This window comes from Borostomias antarcticus (genome assembly GCF_949987555.1).
Source record: "Borostomias antarcticus genome assembly, chromosome: 10".
NCBI lineage: Eukaryota > Metazoa > Chordata > Actinopteri > Stomiiformes > Stomiidae > Borostomias > Borostomias antarcticus.
Genome location: NC_140243.1, coordinates 10,303,155 through 10,322,854, shown reverse-complemented (window position 1 = coordinate 10,322,854; position 19,700 = coordinate 10,303,155). Strand labels below are relative to the sequence as shown.

General features: G+C 46.9%; 1 protein-coding gene across 1 annotated transcript in view; it reads right to left on the bottom strand.

The window, feature by feature from the left end:
- Window positions 1-17,778, bottom strand: part of kita (KIT proto-oncogene, receptor tyrosine kinase a) — a gene marked incomplete at both ends in the record, with an annotated part of 21,549 nt that extends 3,771 nt beyond the window's left edge. Inside the window, 15 exons of the mRNA XM_084445136.1 lie at window positions 106-203; window positions 718-865; window positions 1,000-1,110; window positions 1,347-1,451; window positions 1,889-2,015; window positions 2,446-2,552; window positions 4,003-4,187; window positions 6,645-6,759; window positions 7,041-7,156; window positions 7,758-7,944; window positions 8,063-8,252; window positions 12,490-12,629; window positions 13,277-13,561; window positions 14,497-14,751; window positions 17,721-17,778. Of these exons, the coding sequence (XP_084301262.1) occupies window positions 106-203; window positions 718-865; window positions 1,000-1,110; window positions 1,347-1,451; window positions 1,889-2,015; window positions 2,446-2,552; window positions 4,003-4,187; window positions 6,645-6,759; window positions 7,041-7,156; window positions 7,758-7,944; window positions 8,063-8,252; window positions 12,490-12,629; window positions 13,277-13,561; window positions 14,497-14,751; window positions 17,721-17,778 (2,227 nt within the window). The remainder of the gene's footprint in view (window positions 1-105; window positions 204-717; window positions 866-999; window positions 1,111-1,346; window positions 1,452-1,888; window positions 2,016-2,445; window positions 2,553-4,002; window positions 4,188-6,644; window positions 6,760-7,040; window positions 7,157-7,757; window positions 7,945-8,062; window positions 8,253-12,489; window positions 12,630-13,276; window positions 13,562-14,496; window positions 14,752-17,720) is intronic.
- Window positions 17,779-19,700: the final 1,922 nt, after the last annotated feature.

Sequence of the window (19,700 nt, the reverse complement as noted above, 5' to 3'; positions counted from 1 at the left end):
GAGAGAGACAGAGAGACAGAGACAGATTACTCCTCCTTTTCTCTGATAGCATGTATGCTCATAGCGTGTAGCGGCGCGCGTGAGCGGACGGAACGAACGTCCTGCCTTTGCGTGACGAGCGCCTCTTCTCGGAGGGGAAGCCAGCAGGCGGGGCGCCAGGGACAGAGGGCCTCATGGTCATGTAGCCGTTCCTGCTGCTGTCCCTGTGAGGGGGAGAGGAGCAGTCAGTCAGTCAGTCTGGTCTCTTCCCAGCCAGCCCACTCCTACACGCCGCCCTGCTCGGTGCACACAGCCTGTGTGTGTGTGTGTGTGTGTGTGTCTCTCCTACTGTACTCCCACAGTACACCCTCACTCATAAAGTATGATGTGACTCATCTGTTATTACTCATCCATTATCCACTACACTGTCAACAACAAACTGCCATTCACATGCTGCACAGCAAGGTATGTTAATGAAGATAAAGGAAGAACAGGAAATGTTCTTTGCTCTGTCATTACTTCAAAGGTCATCTAACGCATTCTTCACTTAATCATACTGAGCCAAACATACAATTAACCTTAACCCCCAATTTGCTCTTCCTATCTGAACACAGGCACACGGTCTCTCTCTCTCTCTCTCTCTCTCTCTCTCTCTCTCACACACACACACACACACACACACACACACACACACACTCACACACACGCACACACACACACACACACACCCAGACCTACACTGAGCTGGTGGTTTGTCTCCGCAGCAGTACGTTCCTGTAGTAGCAGTCCTCCCCCAGCTTGGAGCAGAAGAACGACTCTCTCTGCCTGCGCAGGAAGTTGAGGAGGTCCCCGAAGCAGCAGTACTCCGTGATCACAAGGGTGGGGCCTGAGAAGGAGTCACATTAGAGTCACACACACACACACACACACACACACACACACACACACACACACACACACACACACACTCCACGGACACATACTGTAGAACCATACCAGGCCTCTGGCCGCAGACCTCACCTCCAACGGTGCAGGCTCCCAGCAGGTTGACTATGTTCATGTGGTTTCCCAGATAGCTGAGGACTTTGAGTTCTGACATCAGCGCCTCTTTCTCTGTGGCGTGGGCACTCGCTGTGAACATCAGAGCACACGGTCGCCCTTTAGGGCTCTAACCTCTCGGAGAACACCGCACACCACATACTGTCGGCCATCTGACCTCGGATTCGGTCGGATGACACGTTGCCAGATTATGTAATGCCGGTGCACGCTTCACAAGTTCACAAAAAGGAAAATGTAGATGAGGTCCAAAATTCGAAAGTCTGAACAGATCTTATAAAATATCATACAAACTAGAGTGTGCGGCTTACGTTTGAGCATTTTGACAGCAACCGTCATCACAGTGTCAGCTTTGGACAAGCCATAGGCAGTAGCCTCAACCACCTTCCCAAATGCACCAGATCCTAGAGTCTTGCCTGCAGACATGAAGAAACACACACATACACACACACACACACACACACACACACACACACACACACATGCACAGAGAGAGAGAGAGAGAGAGAGAAACAAACACAGACACACATCAGCAGATGAGTGGGCGGGGCCAGTGAGCTCCAGGACCTGCAGGATCCTGTTCTAGGCAATAACAGCTCCCCCCCCAAAAAAACTCTGTATTAACAAGAAGAAAGAGGGAGGAAACTCCCTGGAGCCAAAATAATACCATGCTGTCATCACTGCAGAATGGGGCCAGGTCACAAGCAAAGAGTGAGTGAACTGCGATAAGCCCTGCGGAGTGTGTACGATGACACTGCCTGTTTTTAGCTGTCTGTTTGTTAACCCCAGCTGTTATGATGATAGATGATGATGGTGGTGGTGGTGGGGAGAGGGATGAAGAAAGCGCGCTCACCAAAACGCAACTTGTCCCGAGGGAACTCCCACTGGTGGTCATACGGTAGCTGGGTAGGGTCAATGTACACATAGTTGTTTCCATGGATGCCTTCGATGACTTTCCACTGAATCTGGTATTTGGGTTTCTGATAGGAGAGGACAGATAGAGGACAACCTCATTCGTTGATCAAAAGGACTGGGGCATAATTTGCTAACACCCAAAAGCTTATCAGTGCAGGGGCCACATTTGCATTCAGGTGTCAGGGGGTTGGAATTTGCCCACGCCTGGGCTAGGGCTGGGCTGGAGCTATAGAGTTGGGGCTGGGGCTGGGCTGGGGTTAGAGTTGGGGCTGGGCTGGGGTTAGAGTTGAGGCTAGGGCTGGGGTTAGAGTTGGAGCTGGGCTGGGGTTAGAGTTGGGGCTGGGCTGGGGTTAGAGTTGGGGCTAGGGCTGGGGTTAGAGTTGAGGCTAGGGCTGGGGTTAGAGTTGGGGCTGGGCTGGGGTTAGAGTGGGGGCTGGGCTGGGGTTAGAGTGGGGGCGGGCTGGGGTTAGAGTGGGGGCGGGCTGGGCCACCTACCTGCAGATATTTGTAGAAGAGCACAATAAGGATGAGGCAGAGGACGGCTGCTGCAGATACAAACCCCACGAGCAGAGGGGTGAAGAGCTCATGGGGGACCGTTCTCTCTGCAGGCGAAGACAGAGAGAGAGAGAGAGAGAGAGAGAGAGAGAGAGAGAGAGAGAGAGAAAGAGAGAGTAAGAGAAGACAGAGAGAGAGATATCAGTGCATGGCAGAACGCAGAGCGATTAGACATTGCTGCGTCTGAGTGATACAGACATAACACTGCACCACACTGTCAGACTGGAGAGAACAGAGAGAAGTCCTCCTGATGTTGAACGGAGTGCTGGATCATTTTTCAGTTATCACAACAGAGCAAACCCGTCATCAAACAGCTCATGTTCTCTGTTTAGAATGTGTTTGGTTTCCTTGTCAGGATGAATAATTGCTAAATTCCTGTTGTAGCTACGCGCTGCTTGGATTACCGCCCTGCTGCCGCCTGCTGCTGTTTCTGCGACTACTTGCATAATCAGTGTTGTGTTTGCTCGTGCCTGCGTGTTAGGGATGTGTTATTGTTCTGCCGCCAGCACAGCCCAGTGTAATAAGCTCTTTAGTGTTAAGAAGCTTTCTCACTACATCACATGAGAGAATGCAGAGTCTGCAGGAACTAATCCTGGATAAACCCATCAGGGGATCCTCTCCACTCAACCCTGCAGCTCAATGCCAAGCGTGGCCAGACCTCCCACCGAGCGTGGCCAGACCTCGCTCCGGGCTCCCCCTGGTCAGCGAGGGAGCCGGAGAGGGGCTGGCGGTTGGGCCAGTCTGGGCCTGGTCCAGTTCTGCTTGGAGAGGAGCTAAAGCCTGGATACATTCTCATGTAGTCCTGTCGTGCCTGGCTGAACACACTGCCTTCCCATAATGCCCACCCACATGCCTGCTGTGCCCACCACCACGACCACCACCACCACCACCTCCTCCTCCTCCTCCTCCTCCTCCTCCTCATTTTCTACCACCACTTCCAGATCCTGGGATTTGCAGTTGAGAGGTAAACATTGACGATAACGGTTGCCTGTTTGTAATCAAGATCACGCGTTATCTCTATTTGCTAATGTTTACGCAGTAGGATTAGAGCCCCTTATCTAACTGACTGACTTGAACCGGAGGTACACTCTGTCGCTGTACCCACTGTAAATGGTACTTGACTGTACCTTTTGTTAGTTATTGAGTGTGCCTTTTTTGTTTTTTACTGCATGTGCACTTTGTGCCTACTGAGCCTTTTTGTTGTGTGGATTGTTGCGTGTATGCTACAACACAGGAATTTCCCCTCCGGGATCAATAAAGTTGATATTCATCTATCTATAGTATCTATACTGTATATCTATAACCTATCTAACATCTGTCACGGTGTTCTCTCCAGAACTGTTGACAGCGCACTTAACTAGAATACCAAGACAGCTATATTCAGGATTAACACCTAACAAAACAACCTCAGGTGACATGCTGGCGCCAGGATCCCTGTGTGTGCGTGTGTGTGTGTGTGTGTGTGTGTGTGTGTGTGTGTGTGTGTGTTATAATCACCGCTGATAGAGAACAGTGTGTAGGCCTGCTCTCCCTCCGCTGTGGCCAAACACTCCAGAGTGCTGAACCTCCCCCTGCTGACGTTCAGGCGACTCTCCACGCCCGTCATGCCGAAAAGCTTGCTGGACACCGTGAATGTGACCACGTCCTGCTGCTCCTCCGTGGCATTGAGCTGGTGGGAACACCTGGGGGTGTAGGGGGGGGGGGGCGGAGAGGAGGACACAACGTCTCTGTTAGGGGCTCTGTGGTTCTCAGATTCTACAGTAGTTTACCCCCTTCCCCGAAGCTGGAGATAACACAGTGAACATGAGAAACAACCTGTATGAATTCCCATATAAACCACCTTATAGAATCATTACAGTGTGTGTTGCACTAGGCCACGCTACAACTAGGTTGTGAATATTCTTTTGAAATGGAGGAATTCAGGAATGTGATGCGGACAGTTTACTGCCAATCATGCCCTCTCACAACAGGAATGTTGGGTCTAGCATAGGGGGATTTTGATCTCTTTGGAGGGAAGGAAAACGAATGGCTTGAGAGGGAAAAAAGCTCCCAGGGGCTTCTCACTGCTCCATACCATAAACACCTGACGTCATCTGAATACCAGTCCGGTTGCAGGCATGTGTGTGCGTGTGTGTGCATGTGTTTTTTTTTGTGTGTGTGTATGTGTGTGTGTGTGTGTAGGTGTACAGTATGCATGTGTGCGCGTGCGTGTGTGTGTGTGTGTGCATGCGTGTGTGTGTGTGTGTAACATATCATAACACTATGGTACATCTTAAGCATATTTTTTTGCACATCCACGACATCAGCCTGCTCTCTGACCATGTAGAGCAAGCACAGGAGCTCCTGTGCAGAGTGGAGACAGAGTGTGCCAAGGTTGGCCTTCGGCTAAATGCCGAGAAAACAGAGGTAATCACCTACAACATCCTCCCGGATCGTCCACCTCTAACAACAACAGAAGGCAATGCTCTGAGGGAAGTCAAAGACTTCCAACACCTGGAGGGGGTTGCACCAACTGGTCTTAATTCAAGACGGTCGTAACTGCTAAACAGGTCGTAGCCAATACCATTTTTTAGAATGGACGTAAGCCTGTTGCACCAACCAAAGTTACGCCTAGGCGCAACTACGACCGGTCTTAGAACTGCGCGTCCATGTGAAAGAATGAACCAGCTTCAGTTGCTAAGCAATGTTACTGTGCGCGAGGAGGCTATTATAACGGTCACTGATTACAGTGTTGCGCGTCCTATAACGGATTTAGCCATACTGTAGATGGGTCTCTGCTACATATCGTAACATCTCTATTAATTCAGTGTCATCATAAACATCCAACGGGTTGCTCCGATCCCTAACGACGCGTTCACGTCTAAATGGCCTGTCATTAATAATGCGGTAGATCAGACGAGCCATTGCACTAAACCTACCTACCGTTACCGTATTAAAATTCTATTTAAGTAATAGGCTAAGTGTCACTATTTACATCTGCAAATAGTAGCCTAACCGTCAGCGTTACTATGGAAATGTGATCATAAATTTTCTAAGCTTAGACTTAAGCCTGCTCTTGGGTAGGCGTAGAATTTACGCCTGGTCACAGTGAAAATTTAGCTTAAGACCAGCTGGTGCAACGGTCTTAAATTACGCCCAGGAAAGTTAAGACCGACTTAACTTACGACCATTTTAAGACCAGTTGGTGCAACCCACTCCTGGGCCCAAGGGTCAACTCGTCTGAGCAAAACCTTAAAGTGAGGAAGGCGCTTGCTTGGAGGGCCTAGTGTGTGGAACTACAACCTCCCCTGATAAATCAAATTCAGCTTCTTCGATGCAACGGTAGAGTCCGTTCTCCTACAGTATATGGCTGTGAATGCTGCACCCTGAAGCCCACCCTGCAGAAGTCCCTAAATGGGCGCTACACTACTACTACCACTACGTGGACGTAGAAAGATGCAGGAGCGGAAAGTACCGTCGAGCTAGCCAGATGTACGGAGGATCGGGTTAACTGGAAGCACCGATGGAGGGCTTGTCTGCGGACGACCTAGAGAGAGCGTTACCATGACTCACAATAACTTCCAAACTGAACAAGCTATCCTGCCCACTCCCCAGGATCTTGTGGACTCTCATCTCAATTTAGTCCACCAATCGCACGTCATGCCCGCCCAATCCCTAGTCAAACCCGAGTTATCTCACTTCAATCCACTAATCACAAATCAACCCTTTCAAATCCCACAATCCAATATTCCATCAGCTCCATCTCTGGTAACTCTTCTCTGTTCACTGTGAGAGTGAGGAACATGTCCCCATTGTCTCCCGGGAATTCTGTCTAAGAAGTGGACAGTCCCGGGCAGAGATAGGAAACCTAGCTTCAGAAAGTAGAAACACTAACAAAGTTTTTGCTCCGACCATGCACTAAACCAGCTGGTTAGGGGATCTAATTAGTGAAATCGGCTGGTTTAGTGCATGGTCAGAGCAAAAACATGGTTAGTATTTCTCCTTTCTGAAGCTGGGCTTCCCATCTCTGGTCCCGAGGGCCCTGGCTCGTTGTCCCTGTTGAGGGCGGAGTGGCAGAGTGTTTCCCTGCACCACGCATGACGTTAGCAGTGAGCATAATAGACTCCTCTCCTCCAAGCCAGGGTTCCTCTGCCGCTCACCTGGTGTAGGGCTGTTCACAGTAGTACCAGGTGATCCGCGGGGCTGGAAATCCTTCTGCAACGCAGCGCACCTGCCCGTCCACCGGCCCCTCGTGAGACACAATCTCCGGTTTACCTGCCAGGGGGCACAGCAATATCACTAACCCCGGCTGGCAGGCGCAAACATCAAACATAACCTCAGTCAACTCCCCTCAATTATGACTGATGTCACATAAAAATCTAAGCAGCAAAACAGTCTGGGACACATGTAATGATAGGCTCCCTTCAATGATAGGCTCCCTTCATACAGTACAGATAAATGGCAGTAATTACAAACAATGACAGTAATAACGATGATGGCAACAGTTGTCTACCGAGATCCCGTGGGGAAGCGGAGAAGCTGTGATTCTGACTTACTGATCACGTAGACGGTGTAAGACTGGTTGGCGGTGGCGTCGCCATTGGAGGCTGAGAAGGTGTAGACTCCGCCTTCGGTTATCTTGATCCGCACCAGTCTCAGCTCACTTTTGTACCTGCTGGTGGAATCGACAGGGAACATATCAGCTCGGTGTACCAACGACGTCCGTAAAACCACAGACTCACGCATCGAATGTTCATTTCTGAGAGCAAATCCGATCAGAGGAATGAGGGCTTTGTGGGCACTGGCTAGGCCTATCTGGGACCTGCTTGACACTGCAGAGATGTGAAGTCCACACGGTGTAGAATAGAGGCGGCTTTCTGCTCCACTCATTGTGTTTAGTTCAACAACACAGGGAATGTGTCACCTCTCTGAATGCCCCCTGATGTTCCAGCGTGATTTTCCCACTAGTGAGACTTTCTCAGGCAGTTCTGCTCCAGTTGCGTTCCGCTCGGTTTCTTACACCCCAGGGCTCTAATGAGTTTCAAGTGCATACGTTCTCTCTGGGCCAGAGCAGTGCTCTGGTGAGAGCCGACTATGACACCTCAGTGTTATCCTACACACTAACCCAGGGCCAGTAAGAAACCTGAGGTGTTACATTTCAACAAGGGAGTGTAATGAACACATTTATCTCCATGGTGGGACCTGGGTAAGGTATGTGTGTGTGTGTGTGTGTGTGTGTGTGTGTGTGTGTGTGTGTGTGTGTGTGTGTGTACCTGTGTGTGTGATTGAGAGTGGTGATGACATGGTCGGAGATGTTCTTCAGCTGCTGGCCCCTGAAGCTCCAGGATTGCCGGTGAGGTCTGGGGTAGGCCTCCATCTCCACATGCAGGGACAGACTCTCCCCAGCACGGACATGGATAGTATCGTTCTTGGAGTGCACCAGGTTGATGAAACCTTTCGCTGAAAAATAAACCAACAAACCAACAAAGTCAGTCCCACTGAGACGTCGCTATGCCAGTCAGTACTGGACCCACCAGCAGAGTTCAGTGTGTGTTCTGCTTCTTGACCGCGTACTTACAGTAGACGTTCAGCAAGACGGACTCTGAGCTGACCCCTCTCTCGTTCTCAGCCTCACAGTGGTACCACCCAGAGTCCTGTACCCTCGCAGCCGCCATGTGGAGCGTGGCACTGCGCATATGGGTGATGGGCTTGATCAGGATACGTGAGGCATTTTTAACCGTCAGTTGCTGTGAATACGAAGCCCAGACCTGTCAACACCACGAGAGCTATAGAGATTAGCCCTGCCTGCACTCCTGCTTCTGCTGTATGACCCCCCCCCCCCCATTCAGACGGGCATAAGAGCACACGCCCACACACACACACACACACACACACACACACACACACACACACACACACACACACACACACACACACCACTGGCAGGAACCTGACACAATACACAAACACAGAAGCAGAAACTTCTGCTCTGGCGTGGATTACCAAACGGCCCTACCAGGCCCACGCACGGGGGCCCAAGAGCTCAGGGAGCCTCTAAGCCAGAGCCTCTGCATGAAGTCACTATTATTAACTCTGCTTGCCTAACTTAACTTTGCAAAACTTAGTCAAAGGTATATAACTGTGTTTATGTGCACTGTAAATTCTGTTGAGATGCAGGTGAGTGTCTCTTAGTCACAGTGCACCATGTAACATGCTGTTAATCATGTGTATGTGTGTTGCAAATCCTGTTGAGGTACAGGTGAGCTTATTTATTGTGTGGTTGGACCCGTTACTGTGCCTAGGGGCCCAACAGCGTTTGTTTAGCTACAGAACTTTTGTTCAGCATAGACAAATCATACATCGACAAATCTAACTGCTGTAGGATGCCAAACAAAAGCAGTAGCAAGGGTGGCGCCTCTGCGACTGCAGGAGATAACGCTAATGTGAAACCCCCAAACAACAAGAGGCAACGATACACGGAAAATGGCGAGGAGATGGCCACGGTTGAGGTGGATGCATCGCTTTTGGAATCTACCAATGCGAAGCTTAGCAAGCTGGATATGCTGGATGCACTACAACAAGACATCCGTGATTTGAAAACCAGCCTGGCATTCAGCCAAAAGCAGATTGATGAATTACGAAAGGAAAATTAATTCCTAAAAAGCGCAATAGTTGATGTGCAGCGGGCCACAGTCATTATCGGCCAGGACAACAAGCGCTTGAAGGAAACTGATATACAGTGCAGAGACATGAGAGACAATCTGATATTCGCTGGAATAAAAGAGGACAATGTCGACTGAGAGACTTTATGTCCAACAATCTCAAACTCTCTCCGGAGTTGGTCAACACCTTCACCTTTTCGAGGGTTCACAGAATAGGCAGACCAGTGGACGGTAAAACTATATAAACCTAAACTATATTACTACTATAAACCTATAATAGCTTGTTTTGAACACTTCAAGCAGGAAGAGCTGCTGAAGTGCCGGGGTAAGGAACTGAAAGAAACCTGAACGATCACTTCCCTGCAGAGATCAATAACAGGAGAAAGGTACTGTCACCCATCATGAAAGAGAACAGGGCCCAGAACAACAGAGTACTCTTGACAGTAGATAAGCTGTATATCAATGGTAAACTGTATCGTGACTCCACGGTTACCCCCTGGCTCTTTTAGAATGGGCTATGGTGAAGTGCTCTTCGCTTGTTTTTTATTTTATTTTATGGATAGTAGGCCAACTGACGGTTCCTGCATTAAGCTTGGCCTCCATAAGGGTTTGGTGATTGCTCATGTTAATGTATGCAGCCTGAGAAATATTATACCATCTCTGAATCTCATCTTGATCATTCTGTCTCTGATTCGGCTGTAACTATCGAAGGTTTCTCTATTCTCAGAAAAGATAGAAATTGTTATGGAGGTGGGGTGGCGATTTACTGTATGCTCAGAATGAATTACCTATCAAAATATGACTGGACCTGATGAAGGATAATATTGAGGCTATCTGTGTGCAAGTCCACTTGCCCTATTTGAAACCAATTCTACTATGCTGTTTCTAAAGACGCCCTAGTGCAGATGCTGCATATGTTAATGTTTTACATGGCATGTTCGACAGGATATGTGATGAAAATAGAGACATTTTCTTACTTGGGGACATGAATGTGGACTGGTTGAGTCACTCATGTATGTCAATAGGAATACGTTGCTCTTTATGTTGAATACTTGTAATCTTTCCCAAATTGTCAAACTCCCCACTAGAATAAGTATAGGCAAGGATGCATCTCATCTACATGCATTGATTTATACGAATGTTCCTGGCCTATGTTCCAAGGCAGTCTCTGTCCCTGTTGGTTTCAGTGACCACAACATTATAGCTGTCACCAGAACGACAAAGGGTCCAAAACCTAAATCTAAAATTATTGTCTCACGATAATACAAGAGGTTCAATGAAGAAGAATTTGTGAATGACATGTCTGATATAAACTGGGATGAGGTGTGCAGTGAGTATGACCCAGAAGCTGCACTGGACTTATTTATGTTGAGGTACGTGAGGGTAGCAGATTAAGATGCTCCTTTAAAAATTTTCACAGTCAAAAACAAATCAGCCCCCTGGATAGATATTAGCTTAAGGACTTAAATGGATGAAAGAGAAAAAGTCAAAAAAGCCTCAGTGAGCTCCAGTTGAGCAGAGGATGGATGGAAGTACTGTGCACTACGTAACCAAATCACAAAGTTAAACAAGGTGAAATAAGGGAGTATTTTAAACAAAGGTTCTATGAAGTGAGACATGATGGTAGAAATCTATGTAATGTCTTAAATGAAATCATGGGTCGTAAGTCCAATGTCTGTATACCTGTTCTTCAATCAAATGATGTTGTATTAACTAAACCATGTGAAATTGCCAATTATTTTAATTACTTTTATGTGGGTAAGATATCTCGGCTGAGGCAAGCTATACAAATCTCAGACCATACTAAATCAAATGACATCATTAAGAATATCATAATGAAAGACAAAGGGTGTGAATTTGACTTTAAACAGGTTGAGGTCAGTGAGATCGAAAGGCTACTCCATGCTCTTCCTGATAGCAAGTTAGCCGGCACAGACAACTTAAATTAGTTAGAATGACTGCTGGTATTATATCAGTTCCTGTGTGTCATATTATTAACTGATGTCTGCAAGTTGTACTTTGTCTTAGGACCCTTTCACACCTACGTTGTTTAGTCCGGACTTTCAGACTTTCTAGTTTGATCCGAACCAAATTGACAGGTGTGAAACCTCCTGGATCTCGGTGCGCGGATCAAAGACTCGGTCTTTGGTCCGACCTCAAGAGGTGGTCTCTGCTAGAACCAAGGTTCGCTGCCGCCTAATGTGAAATCAAAGGTTCACACTTTCGGTTCAAACAGACGCGTGTGCATCCACAAACCAATCAGTGTCAAGTATAGGGAGACGCACCCCCAATGCAAGCGATGACGACATAATGTAGGTCTGCCACCAAAAATCCTTTGGTCCGCTGGTGTGAAAGCGAAAGTTATGGAACTATTCAATAAAAAATAACAAATGTGAAAGCGCCAAACAGGATTCTGGTTCGGACCTTGGTCTAGACCTTTAGTTGTGAAAGCGCCCAATTTTCTCCTTGTTTTGTGGTTATTTGTATGTTTTATAGTATTTGTGTTTAACTATTCTCTTTTTGGATGACTTATGGCTTTGTTTTTTGTAGTTGTACTGACAATCTATGTAATGTACTGATGATTATGTATTATGTTGTATTTTTATGTGTGGACCCCAGGAAGACTAGCTGGTTGCCCTGGCACCAGCTAATGGGGATCCTTAATAAAACTATAAAACTAGAGCATAGCATAGCAAGTAGCACAGGAGGAAGAGCGGCCGGCTGGGTATCGCAAGGTCCCCAGTTCGAGCTCCCGGAGTGTGCCGAGGTGTCATTGAGCAAGACACTGAACCCCAAAATCACGCACGTGCGCTACGGTGGCGCAGTACCAAGTACTGTGGCCTCAGAGCAAGAAGGTCTCTGGGCCTTTCTGTGCAGAGTTTGTTCTCATGTTCTCCCCGTGTTTGCAAGGGTTTCCTCCTTAACTCAATATGAAAAACATGCAGAAGAATAAAGGCTCTTCTCTAACCCCTCATCCCTCACCAGGATGTGGACTGAGCACCCGGGTACCTCTGAAGAGGCTGCCCATTGCTTCTGGCTGCCCCTGGAGGGGGACGGCTTGGACCGGTTAAATGCAAGGAATAATTTCCTACCGGCGACCGCTAAAACAGATATGTGTGAGTCGTGTGCAACTGTGCCACCGCCCACTCGTGTGTTGCCTCACAGTGTGGCAAACAACCCACCCATGGGGCCAGAATTATTATTATCATTATTATTGATTATTATTATTATTATTATTATTATAGCACAGCATAGCATAGCATATCGCAGCATAGAGCAGAGTAGAGAGAGGCAGAGCCTAGTTGACAGAGCAGAGCAGACTAGAAAGGGAAAGGGTTCTCACCGAGCCTGGCGGGCCAGTCCACTTCAGCTTGATGTTCCCGTTGACGTTGGTGGTGATACAGGTGAGGGAGAGCCGCTGTCCCTGGATCAGAACCACCCTCTTAGGCCCGCGCAGCTCGATCACGGGAGGTGTGTCCGGGACTGCAACCAAACCAAACAGGACATGTCAGATCATGAGTTTGGTTAAAACAGCTGGAAAGATCATGGGAATGTCCATACCCCTATCACCCCAAAGAATCTTTGAAGAGTCCACAATTCAGCAGGCAAAGAAGATTCTGTCAGACCCAGCCCATGTGTTGAACTCTGAGTATGAGTTGCTGAAGTCTGGTAAGAGGTATAGGGTTCCTTTATGTAGGCTGAACAAGTATAAGTTTTCATTCATTCCCGTTTCGATTGATCTATTGAACAAGCGCTCATCTGAGGATGGACAGAATAGGAGGCGCTGAACTAATGTGACTAAACTAATGTGATGAACTATGCACTTGGGTCACTTCATGTATATAGGGTAATAGGGAACTATGCACTGTACTCGTGTCACGTTTCATGTCTTGTATGCTATTCTTGTTTTTTGTAATGCAGCACTCTACCTCTATTAAGAATTTCTCCGTAGGGAGACAAATAAACTTGAACCTTGAACCTTGAAAATCTATCAAAACAGGACACTCACACACGCAGCGAGCACGCACACACAAACGCATGCGCACACACATGCACCTACACACTCACATGCACGCACACACACACACACTGGAATATACTTGGACAGATGGGAAACAGTGCAACTCTACCTGCGCGCACAATCAGATTGTAGCGATGGGACTTGACTGGGGCTCCATCCAGTCTCCCGGTGCAGACATAGCATTGCTCGAAAGCCTTTTCTGTGTGGTAGATCACAATGCCCTTCTCCAGAGCAGCCTCGAACTGGAGACCATGAGGGAGGGCGCCGCCATTACACGTCTCCAGGCTTAGGCTGGCCATGCCTGGGTCGGTTGCTAGACAGGGAATGGAGGCGGTGTCTCCCATGCGAGCCAGGACGTCGACCACCATCGACTTTCTGAAGGCATTGTCAGGCTCTGCAAAATGCAATGTCGCCGATGAGACGCAATTAACAGCAACACATTCCAGCTTCAGGAGCATGAGTAGTAGGAGTAGGAGGAGTAGACGCACCACAGAAAATTGAGACAAACAAGCCTATACTGTTACAACAGGTGTAAATAAAGTTGAAATTCAAAATTTACACATAAATGTGCACACATACACACACACACACACAAACAATTAGTAGACAGCTGGTAATATATCGCCCAAGCCAGTGTTGTTTACATTTGAGGCATTTAGCCAAAAGCCCACAGTCTTGGCCCTGTTGGCTTTTGATGTTTTGGTCTTGATCTGTGTTGTGTTCGTGCCAACCAAAAGATAAAGTTGCGACAACCTTAATACAAGATGGTCTTCTGGTTCAAATTAAGATTCATCACAGGTGCAGTTCGATTCATTCCAGGATGAAAGTTTATTGTATCCTCTCCGTAAACAGGGTTTACAAGAAAGAGCCTCTCTCTCTCTCATCGCCCTTTGCGACCTGCAGACCCAAGACCCAGCTGATCACGGACTGACACAAAGACCCTAGATCTATCATGCTCTAAAATAATACTCTTGTGCGTCAACAGTGTCCTTATTCATATATCTGATGGACAGAGGAGCCCCAATGATTGCCCCAGTCTTGCCCAAACATATGATAAGAAATGTACCCGGCCTTGTTACAGTAGTTATAGCTTAGGTCACCATGATTCTAAGTAACCCTAAATATCTATCAAATCACCCAAATCCCCCAGTACCAAGCCAGCAGATCTCCAGAGGTAGAGAGGGTGAATGTGTCTCTCTAGCCATCAGTAAAGTACATACCGTACCTGTCTAAAATGCACCACATTCACACAACCCCTCCCCCCCCCCCCCCCCCCCTCTCTCTCTCTCTCTCTCTCTCTCACACACGCAGGTCAGGTGCAAGAGCTACCTTTAACATAGACGTAGATAGAGCTGTGCTCCCTGGTGCTCTCCTCCAGGCAGATGTACCGGCCCATGTGGAGGGGCTGGGCACGTGGGATCAGCAGCACTGACGCCCCGGCGCTGCGCTCCTCGCCCCTCACCTTGGAGCGGTCCTCGCGCTGCCAGCGCATCATCTGCTCCCCCTGGCAGCGCAGCCGGAGTGGCGCGTTCAGCTGCACCACCACGTGGGGGAGGCTCGGGGTGATGGTGGGTCTGCTGCTGCCTGAAACGGGAGGAGTCTGAGCATGACCGCGCCTCAGGCAGCACTCCCCGATCTCCCCTGAACGGCTTTGTATTCTTATAATACTTATTCAGGCAAAATGAATATGTTAAAGTTCAGAACAAGAAAAACAAACACATCTAAAACAATTAATAATCAAAGCAAGGAATATAAACACTTGAAGCATGGTAAATTATTTTGCACTTTGATTTTCAGTAGGCCCGGCACTGATAGCCTCGTGAAAAAACATTAAAACCTCAAAAAGTGCCTCGCAATGTTCTGCCAACTTTAACGACAATAGGCTAGTCAAAACAACCCTCCGTCCGTGACCTGCATCCAACAGAAACAAGTGCGAGGAGCCCAACTATGCGTCATTGTGAATAACCTGCTTGAACGGTTGACCGGACTGCCGACCACCCCACACAGGCACACACCTTCCACCGAGGCCAAACAGACTTCAACACACAATCTTGACATGCGTTTTTTCAGAGGTGAGGGTGCGCCAAAGATGGAGGCAGCGCCCGTCCAAGCAGGGCATTACAAATAATCACAAATCATGCAAAAGTTGATTGTTTCAATAGGCCTATGTATAATAATAACAACAATAATAATAATAACAATAATAACAATAACAATAATAATAATAATTGTTATTATTATTATTGTTATTATTATTATTATTATTATTATTGTTATTATTATTATTATTATTATTATTTTGTATTCAGAGTTGACTCTTTTATTCATGTCATATGACAGGTCAAAGTATAGCCTAGGCCTATTAGCCATGGGTGTGAAAACCACGTAGCCTAAACTATGTTTGTAACGTTAGCCTATCATTCTTGGAAGACAATGGGCTATGCAAAACAGTGCTAGGCAACATCCCCAGTCATTTGCATTCTCGCGAGGAATCCTCATTAGTCTAGAACAGGGGTCTCAAACTCGCGGCCCGCGGGCCATTTGCGGCCCGTTACACCACTCCAACCGGCCCGCGACATGTCAGAAATATAATATAATCTGGCCCGCAAAATAATTTATTGTAAACGGCGCCAGTAGGCAGGCCTACAATGTAAATTCAAGTCGCTCAAACGTGAGGCGGAATGCTGTTATTGTGCGCAGCGCGTGAGGTGAACGCTGCATACAGTCACAGGTGCAATCAATCCACACACCACTATGAACTATTACATTACATTAGTCATTTAGCAGACGCTTTTATCCAAAGTGACTAACAATAATTGCATTTAACGTAGGAAGAGCCAATGTACTACTATTTGCTAGAACTCACAAGTGCATCTTCTTTCTAAAACAAACAAGTGACTAAGAGCATAATCTAGTGCTGAAACTATGAACGGAATGCAGCTCGCCACCGAGAGGCTGTTTTCATGGTTAACTAACGTTAAGAACACAGACAGTTTCAAGAAATATGGACATTGCAGTATTTTTTGTGGTGTCCAATGGAAATGCTACCTGCTTGATATGCAAGAACAAAGTCGCCGTTCTAAAGGAATATAATGTCAAGAGCTATCCATTACTAAACATGGAGTGTCATAAGGAGACCAGAGGAAAAAACGAGCCACACAGCTGAGAGGGCTAATGTCTCAGCAGTTTTAAGATGTGTCTGGCAAGAAATAGAGCAGTAGCCTAGCCTACAAATGTATTCAAGTGTCTGGTAAGAAATGGAAACAAACTTGAACTTTAATAAATGCAAGTACAGGTCCAGGGCAGGCTTACAGTAGTGATGCATCTTGCAGCTAAAACAGAATAAAGTACAAATGTAGGCTATTCAAGATAAAATAAAAGTCAGGAAAAATGATTTGCAGCACTAACTTATATGTTAAAATATATTAAAATGAATGGAAACCGGTTTGAATTTGTATGATGAAAATGTTAGTTATGGAATAGTCTTGCAACATTTAGAGACTGAGTTGTGAGTCTAGTTATGGAAATGAAAAATGACATTTTCAGAAATATTGCACTTTCTTATAGTTAGTAGTAGTTGAAGTTGACATTGAAGTGGCCCTCCTATGAGTTGACGATACCAGCAGTGGCCCCAAGCCAATTTGAGTTTGAGACCCCTGGTCTAGAACGACAGTTAAGCGCCGTCTCGCGGACCGTTCCAGGGACGGAAGAACAAACCACAGTTCTAGGAACATCATAGCCTACCGTCTACACACCACGGGGGTCTACACATTTAAAACCGCTCATAGCCTAAGCCTACAGTAGTGTAGGCTACTGAAGCGTAAGCCAATATTATTTGTCGGGATATGTTCCCATATCACACACACACATAGCCACACACCCACGACCCCAATGTACCTCGATCACAGTCTGCAGAACTTATTAATGCATAGGCTCTCTGCCCACCGATAAATCGCCGTTTATTTACTTTTTGAGAATGTTCGGTAGGCTATCCGGAGCTCGCGCTATGAATTATTTAGCGGAGCGCAACTTCAGGCTGAGCGCACAAATATCCAATTTCCTCATTGAGTTTCAGTACAATTCCATGGTACGTCAACAGGTAGACTGATGGAATAAGATAAAACAGATACTGTAACTATACTACAATGAACTACAAATAAATCCCGATCATAAGCCTCACGGTGAAGATGGAAACTTCTTTAAAAGGTGTATAATAACCTATCCGTTAGGTTACCACAACCCTGACCTGACGGGTCAGCTCTCCAACTATAGTACATGTGGGTAAAATGGGTAGCCTAATTATTAAATTGTATAGCCCCGGTAATTCCAAATGTCAATTAAAACATAACACGTAGGCCTACGTTCTTCTCTGTGGGGGAAAATAGTTGATTATTCTAGGCTATTGTATTATATTGTCAATGCTATTTGTGATCAGTAGGCTAATCGAGGGTTGGATAAATTCACTTCAAGCCGCCCCATACTCTTCATTGATTATCAAAAGTGGAACAAATTACTTGGATACAGGAGTAAGAGGCGATATTCAGTCGTCTTACCTGGATGAAAGGTTAACTGCAATATTAAGACAGAAAACAGTATCCAGTGATATTCCATATTTTTACAATTCCATCTATATTGCTGTGGGGTGTGCCTGCGTCCACTCTGAAGTCCTCGAGTTTGTACTGTATAGTGCCGCGGAGTGCGCTGAATTTGAGAGCAGCTCACTCTGTCGCGCAGCAGAACTGTTTGTCTGTCAGGCTGCGCTACTCGTGACGATGTTGTGTTCGACTCGTTTCAGTAGTAGACGTTGACGCGTTGAGTGGTCGTGGCATATAACCAGATCTCCAATAAGATATTTCCCCCGAAAAACAGTGTAGCAAGCAGAGAATAATTTACTGTAGTTGCCATAGCACACTGAATAGAGTAGGCTGTGACATTTTATTATTTGTCTTATCTAGTTTTTCAGTTTCATTTGTTGCAAATTTTCTATGCAGATCCTAGTCAAACAAACTGTATGGGCAAATGGCCTGAGTAAAACATGCAAAACCATTCTTAACACAGACCAGTTTTCTTGCTCTGAGATATGGACAACAGTTAGAGCACACAGAACCCAACACCTTCCAGTCAGACCTCTCCATGGCTCAAGAGGCCCACATTCTATGAAACCAGATAACCCCATAACAATCAGTTTGGCCATCAAACAATTAAACCCCCTTTTAAGTCTCATACAGGATCATATCACCATTGATTATCTAAAGCAAATTCTTAATGGATATAAGTTAACATATACACAATCTAGATGAAATATGCATCCTCAAATGTCCATTATTGGATCATATGTACAACGTTTCTTTACCATGTGTACAAGTACAGGCACATCAGAATTATTGTCATCGCTTGTCTTATCTTATCAGTACTAATCAGTTCCTCATTTCCAGTCCTAGGTACTGTACACAGCTAGACATGTAATGGTTCCCAAACTGACAATTTACTATCCATAGTCTATCAATATCTATCAGTGTCATCAAAAGTGCAATATCCCACATGACCAGACTCCTCAACAACTAACAGTCACCAGTATGTGTTGGTTATGGTTTGAGGCTGGTAGGTGGAGGTAGGACCCAAAAGCAGGCGGGAGGCAGGCAGCGCAGGTTCAAAAAATAAAGTTTTAATATGAAAAATAAACAAGGAACACTGGGAGGAACACCGGGAGGAGACACACTAACATTGATAATGAACCGACAACAAAGGAAACAGGAGGGCATATATACTGGGAGTGGGAGAACAATCAAGGACCAACGTACAGGTGTGCAACAAGACATAACGAGACACGTGCAGACAATCACCCAGACAAGGACATGGAGGGATACCAACAAGACATCTACACAAGGACAGAGGGAACCAGGAAACGAAGGGAAGGGGAGAGGGAACGAGGCTAGGACTGGGAATGGGACTGGGCAGAACACTAGGGGAAACTAGAGGGGGGAGCTAGAGGGGCAGGAGTGGAGAGGGACAGGAGTGGAGAGGGACTGGAGTGACGTGGGACTAGTGAGGGACAGGTGTCTAGAGCTGGGGCCGGGAGGACACAAACCAACATAGACATAGAAGACAAGACAACAAACACAAGACGAAACACATGAACACAGAAGAAAACCAGGTGACAACGTGAACAATGTGCTAAAGTCTCTAGGGGTAGTGCAGGGGCAGTCACTGGGAGGGGATGTGCTCAGGTCCAGGAATCCAGGCCGGGAACAGGGGGTGAGCAGGGCGAACCAGGGGTCCGGGGCAGGGGCGAGGGTCTGGACCAGGAGCGAGCAGAATGAACCAGGGGTCCGGGGCAGGGGTGAGGGTCTGGACCAGGAGCGAGCAGAATGAACCAGGGGTCCGGGGCAGGGGTGAGCCGGGGCGGACCCGGCCCGAACCATGACAGACTGTCTCTGTGTCTCTGTGTCCTTGCTTGTCATTGTGTTGTATACTGTTTTATCATTGTTATTTTTTATGCTTGTAATTACATACTCCAATTCAACCTGTGTTGC